The 20,033-nt window shown below is 40.0% G+C and overlaps 3 protein-coding genes across 4 annotated transcripts; 1 reads left to right on the top strand and 2 right to left on the bottom strand.

Annotated features, from left to right (window-relative positions):
• Window positions 1-602: 602 nt before the first annotated feature.
• LOC145441889 (nucleolar and spindle-associated protein 1-B-like) lies at window positions 603-12,001 on the bottom strand. Its single transcript, XM_080319837.1, has 12 exons — window positions 11,807-12,001; window positions 11,563-11,742; window positions 9,688-9,789; window positions 8,565-8,732; window positions 7,428-7,485; window positions 6,989-7,127; window positions 5,331-5,457; window positions 4,326-4,466; window positions 3,047-3,152; window positions 1,745-1,926; window positions 1,468-1,595; window positions 603-970 (listed from the first exon to the last, which is right to left on the bottom strand). The coding sequence occupies exons 1-12, from the start codon at window positions 11,897-11,899 to the stop codon at window positions 889-891; spliced, it is 1,506 nt and encodes a 501-aa protein (XP_080175963.1). The 5' UTR covers window positions 11,900-12,001; the 3' UTR covers window positions 603-888.
• A 511-nt stretch (window positions 12,002-12,512) lies between these two features.
• Window positions 12,513-18,123, top strand: LOC145441890 (basic immunoglobulin-like variable motif-containing protein). 2 transcript variants are annotated; one of them, XM_080319839.1, is made up of 7 exons: window positions 12,513-13,359; window positions 13,432-13,555; window positions 14,977-15,166; window positions 16,872-17,025; window positions 17,084-17,223; window positions 17,599-17,738; window positions 17,843-18,123. In XM_080319839.1, the coding sequence occupies exons 1-7, from the start codon at window positions 13,014-13,016 to the stop codon at window positions 18,030-18,032; spliced, it is 1,284 nt and encodes a 427-aa protein (XP_080175965.1). In that variant the 5' UTR covers window positions 12,513-13,013; the 3' UTR covers window positions 18,033-18,123. The 2 variants fall into 2 exon arrangements, with proteins under 2 accessions (XP_080175965.1, XP_080175964.1); XM_080319838.1 differs by having other exon boundaries at window positions 12,514-13,555.
• On the bottom strand, window positions 17,807-19,805 carry LOC145441891 (uncharacterized). The gene is made up of 3 exons (XM_080319840.1): window positions 19,539-19,805; window positions 18,443-18,582; window positions 17,807-18,375 (listed from the first exon to the last, which is right to left on the bottom strand). Exons 1-3 carry the CDS (start codon window positions 19,676-19,678, stop codon window positions 18,224-18,226), a joined length of 432 nt encoding a protein of 143 aa, XP_080175966.1. The 5' UTR covers window positions 19,679-19,805; the 3' UTR covers window positions 17,807-18,223.
• Between the last annotated feature and the right edge of the window lie 228 nt (window positions 19,806-20,033).

Genomic DNA, 20,033 nt, shown 5'->3' with positions numbered 1-20,033 from the left:
TGACGTCTATGAACAATGAACATACTCGACATTTGCAGTCTCGAGGGATATATGTAGGTATTTATTACTACTAAAAGTCTCAAGAACTGTTAGAGATAATACATGTATTTTTTCAATCTACCTGGATGTTTGACAGCCCTGGGCTACATTGTCCAAGAAGCTCTTCAAATCAAATGAAGAGTTATAATCGTAATAAGAACGAAGGGCACATGAATATGCTGCCTGGTACGTTGTTACTTCGAGAAAAGGCTTATTCTTTCTCGCCAATGATACAATCCTTGTTGACCCCATACTCCGGCTGATTTTTTTTCCAATTAATCACTGTGAATTGAATGAAAAACGCTAAAACAATCTCAACAATGCTATCGGTTGCGACTATGGGTCCAGCCTTGTGCTCGATTCCGGCGTCACCTTCAATACTTCCTACCTCGACAGGAGTAAGCTAGACAGAATGTAGATTTTTGGATCCCGAAGATGCTACTTGTACAGTACACGAAGGTTCCTTTATGATATTAAAAACGGACGACGAACATTTCGTGCCTTCATGGGATGATTGGATGATTTCTGACTGCCACGACTTGCTTTTCACGTTTGCAGGCTAGTTAAAGTTCAAAACTGTATATTTATACACAAAGTTAAATGGCAACATGAACAAGGGTTCCTTGAACAACTGCCAGCACTGACACTGGTTTACCATCATTTCCAAGTTGCAAAACGCAGATTTCAGTCAAAACTAACGAGCAAGCATCAGGCTGTTACCATACGAGTGTTCAAAACCATGTAACCATACTGACGATATCTTCCTTTCAAACAGAAATGAAGCATGAAACCATGAACCATAATGAACAAAGCGGCAGTGCATGAAGATCGAGCACATCACTTTAATCTTCATTTAATTCCCCGTCTTTCCATCATCCGCTTGTCTTTGAAGATTTTCTTTTTCTCTGCGATCTTCTGTCGCTTACTTTCCCTGCAAAACATTGCAATGTTAATTATAAATGCGATGAGAGCATCTTGTCCCGTTCCACAAGGCGGAATTAAACTTTTTCGCTGGTTCTGTTACAAAATGTTGTCGGCAGAAACCAGTAATGCTAACTGGTTTACTGATCTCAAAAAATGCTGTGAGACTGTTGTATAGGACCATTGCGAGCCAGCTGAATCCGACTATTCGAACTATACACAGCAGAGCAACAACTACAAATTGAAAGTGAATCGCGCGGAGCGCAAAAATCTTTTTCAACTGACCGCAGTTTCGTCCCCCCTGGTTTGAGAACCAGTGAGTTAGATGGACGGAATGACCTGTAATAACATCTATGTAAAAAATTACAACTACTATTATGATTATCAGTATGCACAATATAAAAACATTCTTCATTCTACTGACATTGACGACGTAACGCTACACAGCACAGTTTCCAGTAACGCATCACCAAATCACCGTCCTTGAATTGAGATAAGATTGCAAACCTGCTTGGGATTTTAGGGTCCTTCAGGGTTTCAATGCGGTCCTTGAAAGACGGCTTTTTCGTAGTGTCGTTATACGGTTGCAAGGGGCCTCTGTGTGGTTTCCAGGTTAGAGGCTTCTTCAAAGATTCCTAGAAAGGCAATGCACGGCTCACCGACAATATCTTATTTGGTCAAGCTCAACATGGTCTTCTAATACCGCATTACAGAACAACTAATAAATTTGAACAAGGGGTGCTAACTACAACAATCGGTTTATGAAATGGCGAAGAATTTATACCTTGATGTCAAATGTAGCCTTTTTGGTCCCTCCAGGGGTCGCCGCAGCATTGTTGCTTGCGTTTGCCGCCTTCGGGGTGGCGGCCAGTGATTTTCTTTTCTGCCCCGGAGTAGATATCGTGGACTTACTTCTTATGCCGGTCCCAGGGGTTTTCACATAAGTCTGTTTGGCAGCATTTTGATCTGGAATTAAAATTTCAAAATATGCTGGTTATTTAAGGCATCATTGACACTATTATATTATCAGCGAGTATGATGATGGAAATATTAATCAATTCTTTCTTGCCAACCTTTTGATGATGAACAAAGAAACATGGTTGGGGTATGTATCAGTGTTGGGATGACTCGAGTCATGACTTGACTCGAGTCACTTTGCTAAAATGACTTGACTTGACTCGGCGTATCAGAAATGAGGATTGACTCGTGACTCGGAGCAAAATTCACGAGTCAATTTCAAGTCATCAAGTAATCGCTGTCGACAAAAGTTATTGTATCTTGCATATGTTCGGATTGCTCGCGAAACGCTGGTGTAACCCGTGAGAGCGACCATGTCGTGCGTTTTACTGAGCCTCCATTGTTCTGTCACTAATAAATTGACCGCAAATGAAAGGACCGAAGCTTACAGCTTATGTTGTCGCAAACTAGTATTGTAAAGCATGTGTATTTCTGTTCACTGTTCTTACCTTAATCAAACCTCTTGTTTTATTGAAATATAATTCGAATATAGTGTATATAGTCCTCAACCATTGCCGCCGGCTCGAATATATCATATATCAATTTGTAAATACGTAATGTATTGCATCTTATCAATTCGCTATTCTCTATTTTGGCTGGTAACTATAACCTGAGGCTATGCAATTGCTTACGTAGTTAGCAGTTCTACGCATACGTGAGCGATACAGCGCCTTTTTGCGTGTATATTCGTTCATCGGTTAAAAATCAATGACCACTCAATCTGTATTTTATACAGCTAGCAAGATTCAATGACGTAACCATGCCTCATACTTTGGAAAGGCAACTTGACTCGAGTCACCTCCAAAAATCGAGTGACTTGACTTGACTCGAGTCAACTTTGAAAATCGATTGACTTGACTTGAGTCAAAATCTGCAATGACTCGAAGGTAGTGACTTAATCCCAACATTGGTATGTATATCATTATAGTCCAACCGATGTTTTCCTCAATTGAAGTATAGGTATCTGCCAATGTCACTCCAACAACTGGTCAAAGCGACCAGAGACCAGTCATAAAGACAACGCACTATGCCACAGTATTCTGAATATATTCAAGCAGTGACCGCTCACCTGATACAATTCTGACATGCTTTGGTGTCGCCAACCTGCTGGTTTTCTGTCCAAATGCCAAGTTCATCTTGGAAGTTGACGTTACCGTGTATTTGAAAGGTTGATTCTAAATACGCAAGATAAAATGATTACGGTACATCAATGTAATTCTTCAACTTGTTCCGGGACTCCAAGTTAGAAATGTTGATTCCACCATTCAGTACCTGAGACAGCAATGTCAGACATAATTCATGTATATATTACATCAGGAGACCACACCGGGGTTTACCATTCACAAGCTTTGAATCTTTCTGAGTGACAAAAACAGGGTTTGGAACTTCCGAGACTGACATTATCCAATATCCATGTTACACTCGATTGGTAAAGAAACTATTAGATACATTAGTTTGTTAGTAGAGTTCTTGTGTAAAAGAAAAGACCACCGCATTGGCACTAGTGATAAATATCTACCACATATTTGAATTATACGAATAACAGAATTCATTTCGAGCTCCGCAAAACATAATCATAGAGAAATGTGTTTGCCATTACTGTCGCGTTCTTGAAGCCCGTATCAATTTTGATAATACAAATTCGACAACATGAAAAAAAATTGAATGTCAAGGGCAAGTGGCCAACTTTTCGCTCACTACTATTTACAAGACAAACCTGATCAGATCTGAATTATTCAGGTGAGTTTGAAGTAGCCAGTGTTGCTGCTCATGTGCGAGTAATTCCCTAAACATACCAAAACTACTCACTCTTCACCATGAAAAGTGTAAAAAGTAGAAGTGTATCACTGATGCTACATATCGATCTCAAGTCTGCACGGTATTTATTAGTGAAGAAATACAGGAAATGCCGAACTCGGGTGTCGCATTACTGTACGATGAAAATTTTAATTGACGATGTCAAAATGCGAAAAGCAAAACCTGATTTCACAAGTCTGCAGAAAAAATGACAACTCATTACTGGCTGATAACAACAAAAATTTATTGGAGAAATAACAGATTCTAAAAATACCGGTGTGGTACAAGTCAAATGCAGTTTTGCAATAAAAAAATGTAGTATTAGAGAGAAATAGTCGCTAGCATGATGCCAAGTCGCAAAATTCTCATCAAGTCACAGTCCAACGCCCAGATCACAGGACTCAAATCCAACCACTGGCAAGTATTTCAACACACAGCACACATCACAGTGTCAGGCGTACAATGAGCAGTAAAATCTTTGAACTGGAAGCTTATAACACGTCAATTCATAGATTTTACTACTCGTTGATTGTCGCTAGCGGTTTTCGTGCCTGCGGTGTTTTGGTCTTGGTGTCTTTTTTTGATTTTCTCATAATGGATTGCGGTGTTTTCGGAGTATTCCGTGTAGCCGGCGACGCGAAGTCGGGCCGAGGCAATCCCTTTTTGATGGACTTGACAACCTTCGGCGAACCCTGAACAACACATACCGATGAATCTACCTTCTGTGGCAGTAAAAACATACAAACTACGCGAGCAAAATCAACTGCGAGATGTACCACGTTTACAAGATTCATTTGGAACAGGGATGTCCAATCTTTCAGCCAAAGGGACACAGGTGGTTTACGCAATATTGCGTGGGCTACCGGAGTGTCGATGACTAGAAAAAAAACAGCTCAAAGTTTAGCCCACTTAGAAAAAGGCCCTCAAAAGCTGTTAAAGCAACGGAAACGCTTTTGAATAATCAGTATTCCAAATTATGCGTTCAGGATAATCAGATTCCTGGCTGACACGGCAAGTTCACATTAAATTACTTGGGCGATGAATTCGATAATGAAACCAATTTAGAAAATTACTACGCGAGTCACAGGTTGACCACCCATCACGTAAACATGGAAGACATGGAGGCGGTTTTCCGAGCACCTACTTTGAAAAATGACCCTTTTTATTAGTCAATTCCGCAGCGATCAGAGCTAGGTGAATAATTGTCTTGTTTATATGTTCTCTTTCACAGATCCGTAAATTTGGGGGACGAAAATTTCTGTTGCGCTTGATAATGGGGCGATGAGTAGAAAAAGGTTGGGAACCACTGTATTAAGCCGACTGTGCCTACTTCATTGCACTCTGTGACAACGCTGTGGGTAGATTTCTACCAATCGAGATTTACATCCGTCCATGGTCGAAAAATAGCAGCAAAACTATAATTCTCGTTCATAAATTAACACTTAGTGGCAAGGCGTATATTTCAGAACGCGAAAAGATAATCTCTCACTGCTCGAATCATTGTGTCCAGCACTATCCATAATATTTGTAAGTCGATATTTATAAATAGCAATCACCCGCGGTCTGGGCCGAGCCAATCGGCTGAGCGACTCGACAGTCTTCTGCTTTGAACCAAGCAGTCGTTTCGCCCTTTCCTCTTTTCTCCGCTGGTATTCGTCGATTGATTCCATATTCTTGAAAGATCTTCACGACAAGAGATAACGGTGTACACAAACGCATGGTAGATGGATCATAATCAGGACCAGAACAGCACTTCGTCAGGCACCCCCCCCCCCCCGAAAAAAAAAAACGCTGGTCTTGGGCCCCCATAGGGTGATAAACCAAACTTGAATTCGTTAAATGGGATTGGAATTGCATATATTACTGTTGAACTTTCAACTAATAGACCACGTGTCCAGATCTGCCGTTAGTATCGACGGAATTGGTGTCTTTGAAAATTCAGGGCCCAATACATATACATCTGCGGAGGGCCCGTTGTTATCAATTACTTTGTTGTGTGTCGTTATTTCGTGACCTTACGTCTGCTATATAGTCAAAAGATTTCGGAATCGATGAAGCGCACGCACCAGACCTAAGGAACTTCTTCCATGAGAAGCACACGACTCAAAGTGGCATTTCTTCACGTGGCGAATAATTTTTCCCTCCCGGTGACAAGGGAAAAATAGACATATTACATATATATTGACCAACATGAGGCGGTCCTTTTGGGTCAAGGTTTCCTTGCCGCCAGTATTTTTGGCAATACACGTTGGCCCTGATCATAACACAAGTATAGGATACAATTACCAGCGTCCGAGGTGCAGCAAGGCCGCATTAAAAAGATAGCCTCATTCCGCAATGCTCGGACCGAAATAGATAACCTAAAAAGTGTTCAAGTACTTCTACTTTTTCAGATCCCATTTGGGAGTAAAATTTTCATAAGAACTGTGTGAAATAGCCTGTGTATAATGAAGACTCAAATGTTTGGAAGATGTACTAATTTAAAGTGTCATACCCGGGTTGTAATGACTCGAATCATTTTCTCAGAATATGGAAAATCACTCGACTCGAGTGATTGCGCATGACTCGGACCAAGTCATACGACTCGAGACTCCGACGCCCAAAACTGACATTTCATTGTAATTTCGAAGAAGGGTAAAGTTGAGACTTTATTGGTATTATTAGTACTAGTACTTGAAAATGCGACAAAAAACTGTTGAAAATGTGGAAAATTAGTATATTATCAATACGAAGCATTCGATATCATTAACTCTGAACTGAACAGTCAACACTATGACTTGGACTGGAATCTCTGCTTGCCGACTCGGACTTGACTCGGTGGTGAATTGAAAATGACTTGAGTCAAAACTATCAAATTGAGATTGACTTGTGACTTGGTTAGAACGCTGGTTCCTGTGTCATACAGTCATTAATCATTTTGCGATTGGATTGATTAGCTGCTAACAAGTATGCCATCCAATGACCAAATCTATTTTTTAAACTATAAAGTAGTAGCGAGCAGTAGTCGTAGAGTTCACTACAGACCTTTACTGTCTACAATGACGATTGGGTTGAGTGAAAAAATGGAGATCTCAAAAAGCTCCTGTTGATTCCCAAACTAAGTTTTGAATTGTTCTTTTTCCACTACGAGTGGCAATCCTGTCACACATGCATAAGACATAGCACTGGTGTGGTGATACAAGTTCACAATCACATAATCTTCGTTAGACGTTACTTGGCGTGAATTTTTTTCCAATCCTTGGCGCCCGGAGTGACCGCCTTGGATGTGCCGATAGTGATACCGGAGGCAGCAAATCTCGGAATGCGACTAGTGCTGTTCTCCGCAACTTCTTTCTTCTTGATATTCTCTTTTCCTACATAATATCAAAACTCCATGTCAGCCGGTATAACTTGTACAGTCCATGACTGCATTATAGCATACACGAAGATACAGAGTCTACATGTTATGTGGTCGGCATTGAAATTATTTAGATAAATATAGAGAAACACGGAGGGGTTTAGATATATTTGTGCTCATTGAGAAGTTCAAAATTACACTACGGTACTAAAATTATAAGCCGATATAGAAATTTCGACCAGCTTCCACTAGGACATGACTTTAACACGGACAGCGGAGAAAACATGGTTACAAAGTTAGGAATCGCAATATTTACCCAACTTCGCGCTCAATTTCTTTGTGCTGCGATTGTTCTCTTTGTCCAGCTGGACACTCTAGAAAGCAAAATACAGAAATTTCAGACCGTTTTAAGACCGGAAAACATAAGAAATCGGTGATACCAATCGACAGCAGATAAAATCACGAGTTTGGATTAGATCTGGGGCGGGCAACTTCTCTAGTCGGAGGGCCGGACATAGGAAAATTAGGTACTTGGCGGGCCGGATTGCTGAATCGATACATTATTCCCCCATTTATCCACATATACAAGGAATAAATCGTATTTAATGAATGTATTTTAACGACAGCAAGGAATAAATCGTATTTAATGAATGTATTTTAACGACAGCAACGTCACTTCAAAGCCATTTCGCGCCGATAATGGCGAAGACAATGCGGATTTGAGAATAACATTGTCATACAAGCGCCGCCATGTCTGCTTCTCTCTGATCAATCAACACACGCTGCAATCCCTGATTAGGATTTCAAAGCGTTCGCTAAGCCCGGTAACCATAATTTACCAAGATATCAATTCATTAGGGTTGAGTAGGTGATGAGATAGCGTCGTTGTTCAACTCTGTGGCCTAATTAATCTCGATATTGAATTCATGCGGCCCGCGTCCGCTACGAAATTTGAAAAGTGGCCTGTGACCCGTTTTGAGTTGGCGACCCCTGGCATAAGCGGTGCCTTACAAAAGCCTAGAAGTGTGTCGTGCCACAAGTCGGCGGTTACGGAATCCGAAATAAGAAATATCGGCCTTGTGTAAATGACCATTGTTGTCGACAAAAATCATGATTACCACAAACGACAATAGGGCTGAGTGCATCGTAAATGCCGATAACACAAGTCTTCTCGGTTCGACGAGCTTACGCGTAAGCTCCACTCTCGCAACGCTGCGCATACAAGTATATAATAACATGCAGTCACTAACAATTGACGTAGTAAACACAAGTAGTGGGGAATCTCGGCAGACTGGGGCCACGGGCTATATTATCATGTAAGACGGAAAACTGTCCGCGGGCTGGATCCGGCCCGCGGGCCGTATGTTGCCCACCCCTGGATTAGATGAAAGCGACCTCCGAAAATAAACAGACGTGTAATTTGCTCAAGTACGCAACGTCAATGTGACTTTACCTCAATATTTTCTGCAAGTGTCGTAACACTGTCTCGCTTCCTTTTATTTACATTTATTTTGCCTTTACTTTCACTTGTTTGAGCCGTTAAAGCCTTTGTTGACTTTCTTTTGACACTGAATGTCCTTTTCGCTTCTACAACTCCGACGTTTCCAGTAACCTTTGGAGTCTGGAATGAGACAAACGATCAAAGATTTGTTTGGCGCTCCCTAGCGGTGTGGAGCTAGGATCTGAATTGAGTAAGAATCATAGATCGTAATTACACTGGCCTTTAGGATTGGGTTTTCTAGGGGCCGATTTCACTTTGAAAAAATTGAAGCGAAATGAGGGTGATCTAATTCCTGGTTTTCCTGAATACGCTGCATGGGAACTGTACAGTGCGAAACAAGCCAAGCTCAGTGTCTAGGCATTTGCCATTCTCATTTTCATGCTTACGAGTATGAGCTCTGATATGATATGAACTGTTCTTGCAAATTCAGTAATTCTAATCTAATTTGGAAAATTTGTGTGTAGCTATAACCTCAATCATGTTTGGATAAGCTGAAGATTTTTCCGTTGTTCAACTCCGGATGGCACTACCGAAAATAGCAAATAACGCAGGCATGGATAACAAAACTACTTCTCTACGACCGAATAAAAGGATCACAAACTCCAAAAATAACGGCAATGTAATGGAATTCAACTAAAATAGTGATTTCGATTTTCAATTACAGATATATAAAATCACAGAATTGCAGCAGGTTATAAGCTCATATCGTTGCAGTGGAATCAGAGTAGCTTTATGTCAATTTTTAATATCTCAGGAAAATCGTATTTTTGAATCATTTTGATTTTTTTTCGGCCAAATCTTGGTCATGTTTGTGTTTGTCACAATGTAACAATGGCCGAAAGAAAATGAAAATCTTGCAAAAAATTGATTTCCCTTTCATCCCGCTGAGGCGATATTCAGAAACAAGCTTGGGACTAGGTATGTGTGTATACCGTCTACAGGACAGGCCATACATGATGCCTGGTCAATCGAGGAAGAAGAATATTCCATGGCATGCACAGGCAACTTGGAGTCAGCTCATAAAAAGAGAATACACACAAAAACCATCACGCTTCATTATATAAGGTCCACATACTCTGTTTCTCGATGAACTTCTGGTCCTTCTGGCTTTCTTTGCCTGTGGCTCAGTATTGATATCAGGAGACGTACAACTATTATCCTCATCTGTTGGTGAACCCTACAGGCGAGGGAAAATGAGGTAAAGGTTAGCATTTTTTCGTTTCTTCAACTACAATTGAATTTAATGCAATAACAGGAAATCGATAACAGTAAAACTAACACTAACACACATTTACTGATTAGACACTTTCGCTACAAGTATTATCTTTATACCAATTCCTATCCAGCGTGATAAACACTAACTATTAGAGGGTGAAAGGTTACTCAAGTATATACATGACCAGAAACATGGCATCTATGGGAGAAACACTGGTCAAATCCATCTAGATCAGCGGATCTCAAACTGGAGGGGGGGGGGGGGGGGGGGGGGGCACGAAGCTGTTATCAACTGAATTTATTTGGGGGGCTGCGCATGATTTATCTGAAATTCATAGTTGTTGTTCATCGTATAGTCCGAATTTCATATTTGAAAATCCGCTCATCAACAGTCATAACCTCCCACGCCATCAAACTATATATTAAGATTGCTAGCATTCTGGTTGCAGTTTGTGATTTGACAATAAGGAAAGCGCGAAAGTTTTTACTATCATAAAGGGGAGCGTGTCTAAAAAAGTTTGACTACCACTGATCTAGATAAATATTATTATTAGGGCGGTTTTTTTTTTGGACCTAAACAAAAGAAAATTTTGACCTAAAAAATCCAAATTTTGACTTTTTTTGGCCTAAAAAAAACTGAATTTCAACCAAATTTTGACCTGACGTATGCAAATTAGGTGTTTTCCCACATAATGTTAAAATTGTACTGGTCACTTATCTTCATTTCTGGTTGGAACTGACTGTCCTAACGATGTAGTTTGGCCTGAAAAAGCGTTTTGGGCTTAGAAACAGGCAACTTTTTACATGAAAAAAACAATATTTTAACGAAATCTGGCCCTATGAAGAATTCCAGTGGTTACAATATGTATTATGGTAGAAATAATTAAACTATTTTTTAGTACAACGAGAGATACTTTCCTACATCTTGGGTAGAAAGTGCACGTCCTTACTAAGAAGCTTGCCAAGGACGTTCAACAGCAGCAGTTGTTGGCTGACAACACTCAAGTTGTGCGTAAACTGCTGGTGCTGGTGACACACCGTGTTGCTTCACTCTGACAATGTTGTCTATATCACAAATTTTCATCATGCGCATCTTAATATAAGAATGATGCAATGCACAAGAAGTCTTTCTTCAATTAGGATATTGCGGTACGTTGACCATATCACCATGTCTACCTAATATTTGTTTTATTTGACCGTTTATGATTCACAATGAGCAGACGATTAGCCGTTTACAACGGTAGGCCTATAAAATAGGCTAACAGCGGCAAAATATCAAATTATAAGTTCACCGACAGTGCAAAATCTACGATACAAACAAAATGCAGACGTCAAAAATTTTTTGACTTCATGAAAAATTTTGACAAATTTTGACCTAACGCTTCAATTTTGACAAAATTTTGACATGTCAAAAAAAAAATTATTATAAAACAATTCCGTCAATTTGTATCATCATTTTATAAATATTTTCATCAAATCAATACACCACAAGATTCCGATATAATGAAAGATAAGAGGGTGCCGAAAAGACTCTTGTATGTCATATCAGTAGTGAATTGTTCCACTGTACTGTGATTATAAGTTGAAACAATGCCGATTTTCATTAAAAACGGATATTATTGGAGTTAAAACACAATGACGAGAACAAAAGGTTTAATTTCAGAATAACTGCAGTAGTGATGTGAATTTTAAAATATTGTAATAGAAAATGCTGGTGCATTAAAAGTTAACATACCATGTCAAAGTCTGTATTTTCCCATGGCGGCTCAACTGACATTATGTCTAAATCTGATTTGGTTGTATCATCGGGCATGTCTTCGATCACTAACGATTTTTTCTTGTCTGTAACATTATCTTCACTCCCTGCATTATTTCCTGTCAGAAGTTTCTCCAGTTCAACGATAAGATCACCATTCTGAAATGAAAAGAATTGCACAGGCATAATAGCTAATTCTATAAGAAAATAGAACATATCTCACCTTCATATTCGCCTTGATGCCATTTTGTTTCGCTATTCTCTGTAACTGATTTCGTTTGTACGATCTCAAGTCTTCCGCGGTGAATGATAACATGTCGCACTATTTATGGCTTATGTTACCCGTAATGCTACTGTTTGCTATACTTATACCTATCACATAGGCTGTATCAACAATGAATAAGTATGATTGGAGTGCAAAGTATCAAAAAATAACAACATCTACACCCATTTACAGAGTGAAGAGTTACAGTTTTACGTAATATACCAACAACATGGCCAGCGCTTACGCAGATTCCATTTTGTGAAAAAATCCACAACAACATGGTTTGAAGCTCCCGGGGAGACACGTGATTGGTTGAAAGCACTGTTCCGTATGAGTGATCTGACATTTAGCGTACATTACCTCTTTCGTTACAGATCTCATACCTAATACAAGTTGCTAAAAAGTGTCCGATATGAATGAAACACGGTTGATGCGACAAGCGGGTTAGTTCTTGCAGACTCGCTGCAACGACAGCGTGCCGTTCATAGTAACGTAGCAGTTTACGAACGAATGTGATGTTATGAGGTCACTGTAGTTTTGTCTTTCATCTCTCACATCACAATGTGTTTCCAATTTTCAAATCATTTGTGGGAGTGTAACTATAGATAACTAACCTACCGTAGGTTTCCATGTTACGGTACTTAACGAACGGTACAGGTAGAACACATGATGAAGAGACTCTTTGAGGTGCAGAACTTCAGCACGGGTATACAATCGAATAGTATACTTATATTGAATTAAACTCGGATATTTTCGACTGACACTCGTCAGGGGTAATCGTCAGCAACTCTTCAAGGATGGGGACTGACAGCCGAATATATAGGGGGTTATTTGAATATGAATGTTGTTGTTCATTATTATATACAGTACTGCAATTCTGCAGCTTGAACAGTTTATAAACCCGAATACATTCGGCTGACACGATTGCCCAGCCGAAAATATTCGGGTTTATTTCAATATATGAATAGTATTCACTAAAACACAAGTTCTATATCAATATCAGTCTCTTATCCCTAACAAATAAACTTATATTTTACTTAATCTCTGAACGACCTACATAGATAATGTGTCATCATTAATGCTACATTTTGGAATGCCATAGAAGGCGAAAAAATACACATTTCTTTTAAAACAACCGTGCATTGCATCACTGGGACTTGGGAATATGGGCAATGTACTATCGTTTTGGAACTACTGGGTGGGAGATGCCATTTCAAGCTACATGAACCATCATGAACTATCACACGACAGTGATTCTGATTATGAAAGCTGCGAGGAAGAAAACTTCACATCAATCTGTGAATTCAACAATACACAGTTGGTTGAAGGTAACCTGTCCTTGAGAGACAGCGGTTCGTCTTCCAAAATCAAACTTGACGATGTGCACACTGTCTCGTCGATGGACTGCGATTCTATCGCTATTGAAGGATCATTAACAGAAGATCAACCTTCATCTTCGAATGACCAAACGGACGGCGAATCTACTGAAAACGAGGAAGAACAATTATTGAGTAAGATTATTGCCAACCCCCGTCAAAAGAGGCATCTGAAAAATGGTCAAAAGCAATTTCGTGATCCTGCAGGAGGAGATATGCATTCAACATCCAGTATGTCGATAACGTGGGATATCGACATCGGTTCAAATGACGTAGGATCCCGGCCAATCAAACAAAAACCACTTCGAAAGCACAGGAAGAAATCTGCGTGGTAGGTTGTTCATAAAGTAGCACATTCTTGTTTTTCTGAGACATCGGTCCCGGTCTTTACCAGAGGTGGTCAGTGACAAAGTAGGCTACCCGTACTACTTTTTCAGAGTACTCAAGTAGGTTTTGGAGTCATGCACTATTTATACTTGCGAAAGTAGTTCCTTTTTAGACTTTGGTAAAAGGCAGTTTTAGAATAGATTTCCATCACGTTTTATGAGTGAATTTGTAATAACGACTCCGGGTAAAATAACCTTGCAGCACGGTAACGATAACTGAATATATATCGACAATTACATGCTTGTATTTTCAAAAGTAACCAGCTTCGATCGACTGCTATAGTAGTATGTGACGGCTTGGCAAAATCTTTGGCACTTCTTCGTTACTCCCCACAAATCTAAAAAATGATCCCCATGACACCAAATGTTTCCCATGAACACGTGAAAATTTATAAACGTCAAAATAAATTGTTTTTCGCGTTAGGGTGGGGTAGACGGATATTAGGGATATGGGAAGGCAATATTAGGGTGGGTTAGGATAGGCTATTCTAAGATTAGGGTTGGGGAGGGGTATTTGGGTCAAGGATGGGGTTAGGAATAGGATATTCTAAGATTAGGGTATGGGGTGAGGAATACAATACTCCCAACCCTAATCTTGGGATACCCTGACCCCAAATTTAATCCTAATCTTGAGATATCCTGCCCCAACCTTGACCCTAATATCCCTTTCCACGACCCTAATATTGCCTTCCCCCAATCTTAGGATATCCTTACCCCATCCTTGACCCTAACCCACCCTAATACCCTCTTCCCCAAACCTTAGGATGTTCTTACCCCAACCTCGACCCTAACCCCTACTAATACCCCCAACCCTAATCTTAGAATATCCTAACCCCAACCCACCCTAATACTCCTTTCCCCAACCCTAATATCTCCCACCTCAACCCTAATATCTCCCACCCGACCCTAATATCTCCCACCCCAACCCTAATATTCCCTCAGCCCTCATCCCAAAGCGCAGAACAATTTATTTTAACGTTTATAAATTTTCACATGTTCATTGGAAATATCTATTGGTTTCATGGTGATCACGTCTGGATGTGCGGGGAATAACGAAAAAGTGCCAAATCTTTTTGATCCTACTTACTTGAGTAGGCTACTTTTCATTTTCTATTTGAACTAGTCTTGGAAATTGTCATTGTAATTGAGTAGAAATACAAGGCACTACTTCTACTTGACTACCAACCATGACCACTACGACCGACCCTGGCATTTGCTGATTTGATACATGCCAAGCTGGTAGATCATTGTGATCTCAAATGATATATTGAGTTGTTGACTAAAACTAATATTATGTCGGAAGATATTCATATTTTAGAGTTACAGTTGCGATTTTGCTGGATTTTAATTTTGACTAAATTGATAGGGAGGGGACTATGGATTTGTCTGGCCTGACCAACGCGGAGATAGCAAAACGCAAGGTGATGGATTTGAGAAGATGGCACTGCATGTCACGTCCACAATATGCAAAATCATGTGGAATTTCATCTTTGGTATCAGTGTGGAATTATCTCTACAGCTCAATAGGCACTGGGCACTTGAGACCAATCACCCAGGTAAGCTAATTACCAAGTTGTATCCAAGTCGCAATGTTCCGACTTGCAAGTCAATCACACTTTTATAGTTTTAACTCGAGTCATTTTCAATTCACCAACGAGTCAAGTCCAGAAGCAGAGGTCCGAGTCCAAGTCATTTTGTTCGCTGTTGTTTAGAGATCAGGTCATATTCATTTGTTCAGCCCACTTTTTACAACTCTGCTTCGAATAAGTCAGTCGTGGTACAGAATTTGAATATTGCAACGAACAACACATTCATATATTCATATATCGAATGCCTCACAGTCATAATTTGCCAATTTCCTCACTATTAGCAGCTTTGGGACCCCGGGAAATCCCGATCCTGGGATTTGAACCCATCCCGATCCCGGGATTAATCCCAATGAAATCCCGGGATTTGTAAACATCATCTATCAACGCTTCCGGAGCACGATATCTTTTGTTTTGGTAATAAAGTAGTGTCACAAACTCGGCTGATCGTCTCAAACAGTGGCCTGATACATGCGGCCCGTGTCGGCATTTTAAATTTTCAAGTATTCGAAAGCAGTTAACTGGAAAATATCTTATTTCGGATTTGAGAACTTAAAATTCCCTCTAAAATCTCTCCAAAAACCTGAATCGCTATCACATGCCAAATGTCCGCTAGCTGCGAAATCATAACGCGACAGCTTTTACGATGACATGATGCATTTGTCGTCTCGCATGCTGTCTAATTGTCTATAACTCATTATTTCGCCAAATTATGCCAAGCACAATATTTTTAAATAAATATTACTTTTTCGAATATTACAATAGTGAGTCACATTTTTGCAATGTGTATGGAATGCCAGTCTGCAAGGTCCGTCAAATAAGGCCTACTTGGAAATACATATCATATCGCTATTTGGTGCTGCGTCCCGCCGTTTCATCATAAACTACGAAATTGGCCCGCGAGCAAATTCGAGTTGGAGACCCCTGGTCTAAACGATGATACTCTTGATGGTTGCATGTTTTTGCGTCGTTAATACAAGGAATACATGTTGTTGGTGTAGTTTGTATGTGTATTTTACTACTTTTGTAATCCCGGATTTGATTTCAAATTTGATCCCGAAGTCCCAACCCTAGCTTTGGCCCTATTTTTCAAGTACTGGTACTGATAGACGAAATGTGAATAATGTGGTAACTTTACTATCTTCGAAGTTACAATGAAATGCCTGTCTTGGGCGTCTGAGTCATGCGCAATGTCTCGGGTTAATGTAAAGATAGATTCGAGTCGAGTCATTTCCCGTCTTTCAAGGAAATGACTTGAGTCAAGTGGATTCACTAAGAATTACGATTCGAGTCGCGTCATCACAATCCTGCTGATTACCCAAAAACATTGTGTAATGAACAAATCGTATACCGGTACAACGCCATGTCTAAATCTGTTTTACCTCCAAAACCTGGATTAGTTGCCTGCCAATTATGTTCGATTTTCCGTACTTACTCCCAAATGTATTAATGCATCAAGACTTGTAGTCCAGTAGGTCAGTAGGTTAATGTCCAGTATCATATCATTTTGCCAAAAGAATTTGAATAAAATAAATCTGTCTTGGTTTTCTAATTGGGAAACATTTAGTGATGATCAATACTGCTTACCTTACGTTCTACATTACTCTTAATAACAATTATTGTGATATACGGTATGTGTATAGTACAAGCTTGAAAACCATATGATATATTGAAGGAAGAAGCATTACACTGCCTTGGATTTAAACCACCGTTCGGGGAGATACGATTCGGGCCATTCACTGGAAATGCGACGCTAATGAGATGGTTCCGGCGTTTGAACGATCAGTATGGAGTACGTGGACGCGCCTATTACCTCTACAAACCGAAAGGTTTTTGAATTGACGTTAATTGAACAAAGCAACATTCAGAAATAAGGCTTCTGTACAGGTCGCGTCAGAACACGGACCATGACGGATGAAAAGGCGCTTGCTCAACTCAAATCGGGACTAGCCAAGGAGAATGTTGGATATATCTATCATTGTTTGAATCACTATTTCTGCCCGATTGGATATGAAGACACTCCAACGGTAGGGGACTACATTCCCTTAGAGTACCCGACCAACACCAATCCAACAATGTCGCTATAATATTTCGTTAAAGATGCAATCAACACACAAGGGTGGGATACTTTACTGATATAGTCCTATTTCTCCTTCCTTGAGGCAAGTATCTTTCAGACATGCGTAATTGTAAATCCTGTTTTGGATTACCCCAGAAACCATGTGTAGCTTATTGCATTTCTAGAAGTATGTGTGATAATGAAAATTCGATTTCGTTATTCTGTCCCACTGCACAGTATTGTGCCATTTGGTGGATTTTTACCCAATAACGCCTAAGACTTATCTGGGAAACAACTCTCCAAATTTTTTAACATGCGACTAATCAACAATCCCTTCTTACAGAATGCCACGCAAGCCTACTCTGCTCCACCACACGAGTGTAATGACAATCCAAATGGAAGCAGCAGTGATGCAGCATCATTCACAACATGGCTGCTGATAGGCGACCCAAGTAAATGTCATCCAGCTATTCACTGCAAAAAGTACGTATCATTGCTAAAAACTGACAATCACATAACCACTCTTCCTGCAAGCCTACCCCAGAACAAAGTCAATAGTACTGCTTCATATTTTGCATGAATCGCAGGTGGACTGATGTTCTGCAGGACCTCCATGCGGAGTCCCCAAACTATTTTGACATCAGACACACACATAAAGGAATGCAGGAGCGCAAAACCAAGAAAAAAGGCAGAAATCTACACTGCGTCATTGCGTTCAGAAAACGCGAACCGTCATCCACCAATATCTTCAGTTCAGCAGAATCATTTCCATCTTGATTCGCATTTTGCCGTTGCCCAGATACTTGCTTCATTCAAAAACCATGTTCTTTGAGATTTGTTTTTTGCAAATAAATATATTTTTTCATGATTCTGGTATCAATTCCTCTTGACAGTGAAAGAGAGACTGGCACATTGGACGAAATGAACCGGTAGTGAGAACAGAGCTCTCTTACTGTATCGTGAGCGAATCATTCAGATTCTTTCTTGCTATGTATTAATTTTTCACCCGTGATGGTGCGTTTCACAATATTGTCCCATTCAGGTTCAGATAGTTCTTTGGCCCATGAAGGAATGCAGCTACCAGACAGTGATATCCCTTTCATTGCACTCAGGACGAGATCTAAACACATGAGCGGATTCTGTGAGATCAGTAGCAAACGAGTTGATTCATTTGCATGGAATATTACTCTCATCAACTTTGATCTCTCTCTGTGTATCATCTTTCAAATCGTTGGAGTTATCACATTCTTCTTCATCTGATTCAGGGAGATGTACCGCTACATGTGGCATCTCGGCATCATTTTGCACTTGTGGTAAAGGCATATACCTGAGTCAAAATAAAACAGTAATTACGGTACATTGAATGGTTAAACTACATGGAGACAAGTGCTCGTAATTGCATTTGGGACTGTAAGTGCTGTTGACTTATTCTCATGCGAGTGTTTGGAAGAATTTTACGAGTAAATTAAATCCAATATCATCAATTGTTAAGAGATACTCTGAGGAGTAGATCAACTACACAAATCGTGTTAAATGGCAAAATAGCAACAACTTGAGTCCCAAACATATTAGGAAGTTTGGTTTGGTAGTCAATTTGACTTCATAGTTTTGACTCGAGTGGTTTTCAATTCACAACCAAGTTCCAGCTAGGAAGCAACGGGTTGAGTCCAAGTCACGGTATTTACAGTTCAGTATCGAAATCAAGTCAGGTTCAACTCCCTTCTGCGAAACTCTTGGGTGATATCGAAGATCTCGGATTCATAATATAATAATTTTTCTCACTCTAAACATGTTTATTCAAACACATACAAGACAATTGCTGGGCCTATTTTTCAGTGATTGGTCCTGATATAGGAGGCTCAAACTAGTCATATAGAATGTGTCGAGTAATGCGCAATGACTCGAGTCACTTACCACTCTCAAGAAGATGACTTGAGTCAATACAACAATTTACCAGTGTTGGGATCAAGTCACTACCTTCGAGTCACGAGTCATTGCACATTTTGACTCGAGTCAAGTCAATCGATTTTCGAAGGTGACTCGAGTCAAGTCAAGTCACTCGATTTTTGGAGGTGACTCGGGTCAAGTCAAGTCACGAGTCAAGTCACAATTCAAACCCAACTTTTACCCTAACCCTCTCCAAACGCAAAGAACAATTTATTTTGACGTTTATAAATTTTTATTCGTGTTCATGGAAAACATTCATTGATGATCATGGTGAACACTTTTCGATCTCTGACTGCCATCGAAGAAGTGCCATATACTTTTCATACAGTAGCCTACCCGTTCATGTTGTCATCTTGATCTCCATCGTCACTATTTTCTTCTTCTTCGCTGCTCAGAGGATTGAACTGATCAATATCTGGTGACAAGTTCTCATCTATCTCCTCTTTTCGCTCAGGTTCAGGTACATGACCGGTCATTGGAGACGATTAGTCCGTTTCACGTCCGTCAACAAGGCACAGTGGATAATCAACTACCAAAGTGAGGTCTATAGGTCTCAAATTGACTATGGTACTGTATGTAACAACAATATTGTATGTGTTGACAGTCCTGAACGCACCCCATGATAACGAATGATCATCAGATTACAGTATAATATATATATTTCATGCGTACAAGACGCACAGTCGCACACAATGTACAATGCGATATCGTTAACAGATAGGAGGATGGCAAAATCACCAGTTACGATCTCTTAATCCAGCATCACCTCGGCCTAGTGTCCGATGTTACATTGCTGGGTTGTGTTGTGTTGGGCAAATTCGAACAAAAGTC

This window comes from Botryllus schlosseri, chromosome 6, assembly GCF_051294905.1.
Source record: "Botryllus schlosseri isolate E-star chromosome 6, Bs_hap1, whole genome shotgun sequence".
In the NCBI taxonomy this organism is placed as follows: domain Eukaryota; kingdom Metazoa; phylum Chordata; class Ascidiacea; order Stolidobranchia; family Styelidae; genus Botryllus; species Botryllus schlosseri.
Note: the sequence above shows the minus strand (reverse complement) of the source record. Positions and strands in the feature narration are given on the sequence as shown.

Excerpts from the sequence above, each read along its gene's own strand:
- LOC145441889 (XM_080319837.1), bottom strand. The coding sequence starts at position 11,899 with ATGTTATCATTCACCGCGGAAGACTTGAGATCGTACAAACGAAATCAG. Across the intron at positions 8,733-9,687 it reads GAAGTTCATCGAGAAACAGA|ACTCCAAAGGTTACTGGAAA; the intron begins GTATGTGGACCT and ends GTCTCATTCCAG. Across the intron at positions 1,596-1,744 it reads AGGCTACATTTGACATCAAG|GAATCTTTGAAGAAGCCTCT; the intron begins GTATAAATTCTT and ends TTGCCTTTCTAG.
- LOC145441890 (XM_080319838.1), top strand. The coding sequence starts at position 13,014 with ATGGGCAATGTACTATCGTTTTGGAACTACTGGGTGGGAGATGCCATT. Across the intron at positions 15,167-16,871 it reads ACTTGAGACCAATCACCCAG|GAAGAAGCATTACACTGCCT; the intron begins GTAAGCTAATTA and ends GATATATTGAAG. Across the intron at positions 17,739-17,842 it reads CCAGCTATTCACTGCAAAAA|GTGGACTGATGTTCTGCAGG; the intron begins GTACGTATCATT and ends CATGAATCGCAG.
- LOC145441891 (XM_080319840.1), bottom strand. The coding sequence starts at position 19,678 with ATGACCGGTCATGTACCTGAACCTGAGCGAAAAGAGGAGATAGATGAG. Across the intron at positions 18,583-19,538 it reads CAAGATGACAACATGAACGG|GTATATGCCTTTACCACAAG; the intron begins GTAGGCTACTGT and ends ATTTTGACTCAG. Across the intron at positions 18,376-18,442 it reads AGAGATCAAAGTTGATGAGA|ATCTCGTCCTGAGTGCAATG; the intron begins GTAATATTCCAT and ends TCATGTGTTTAG.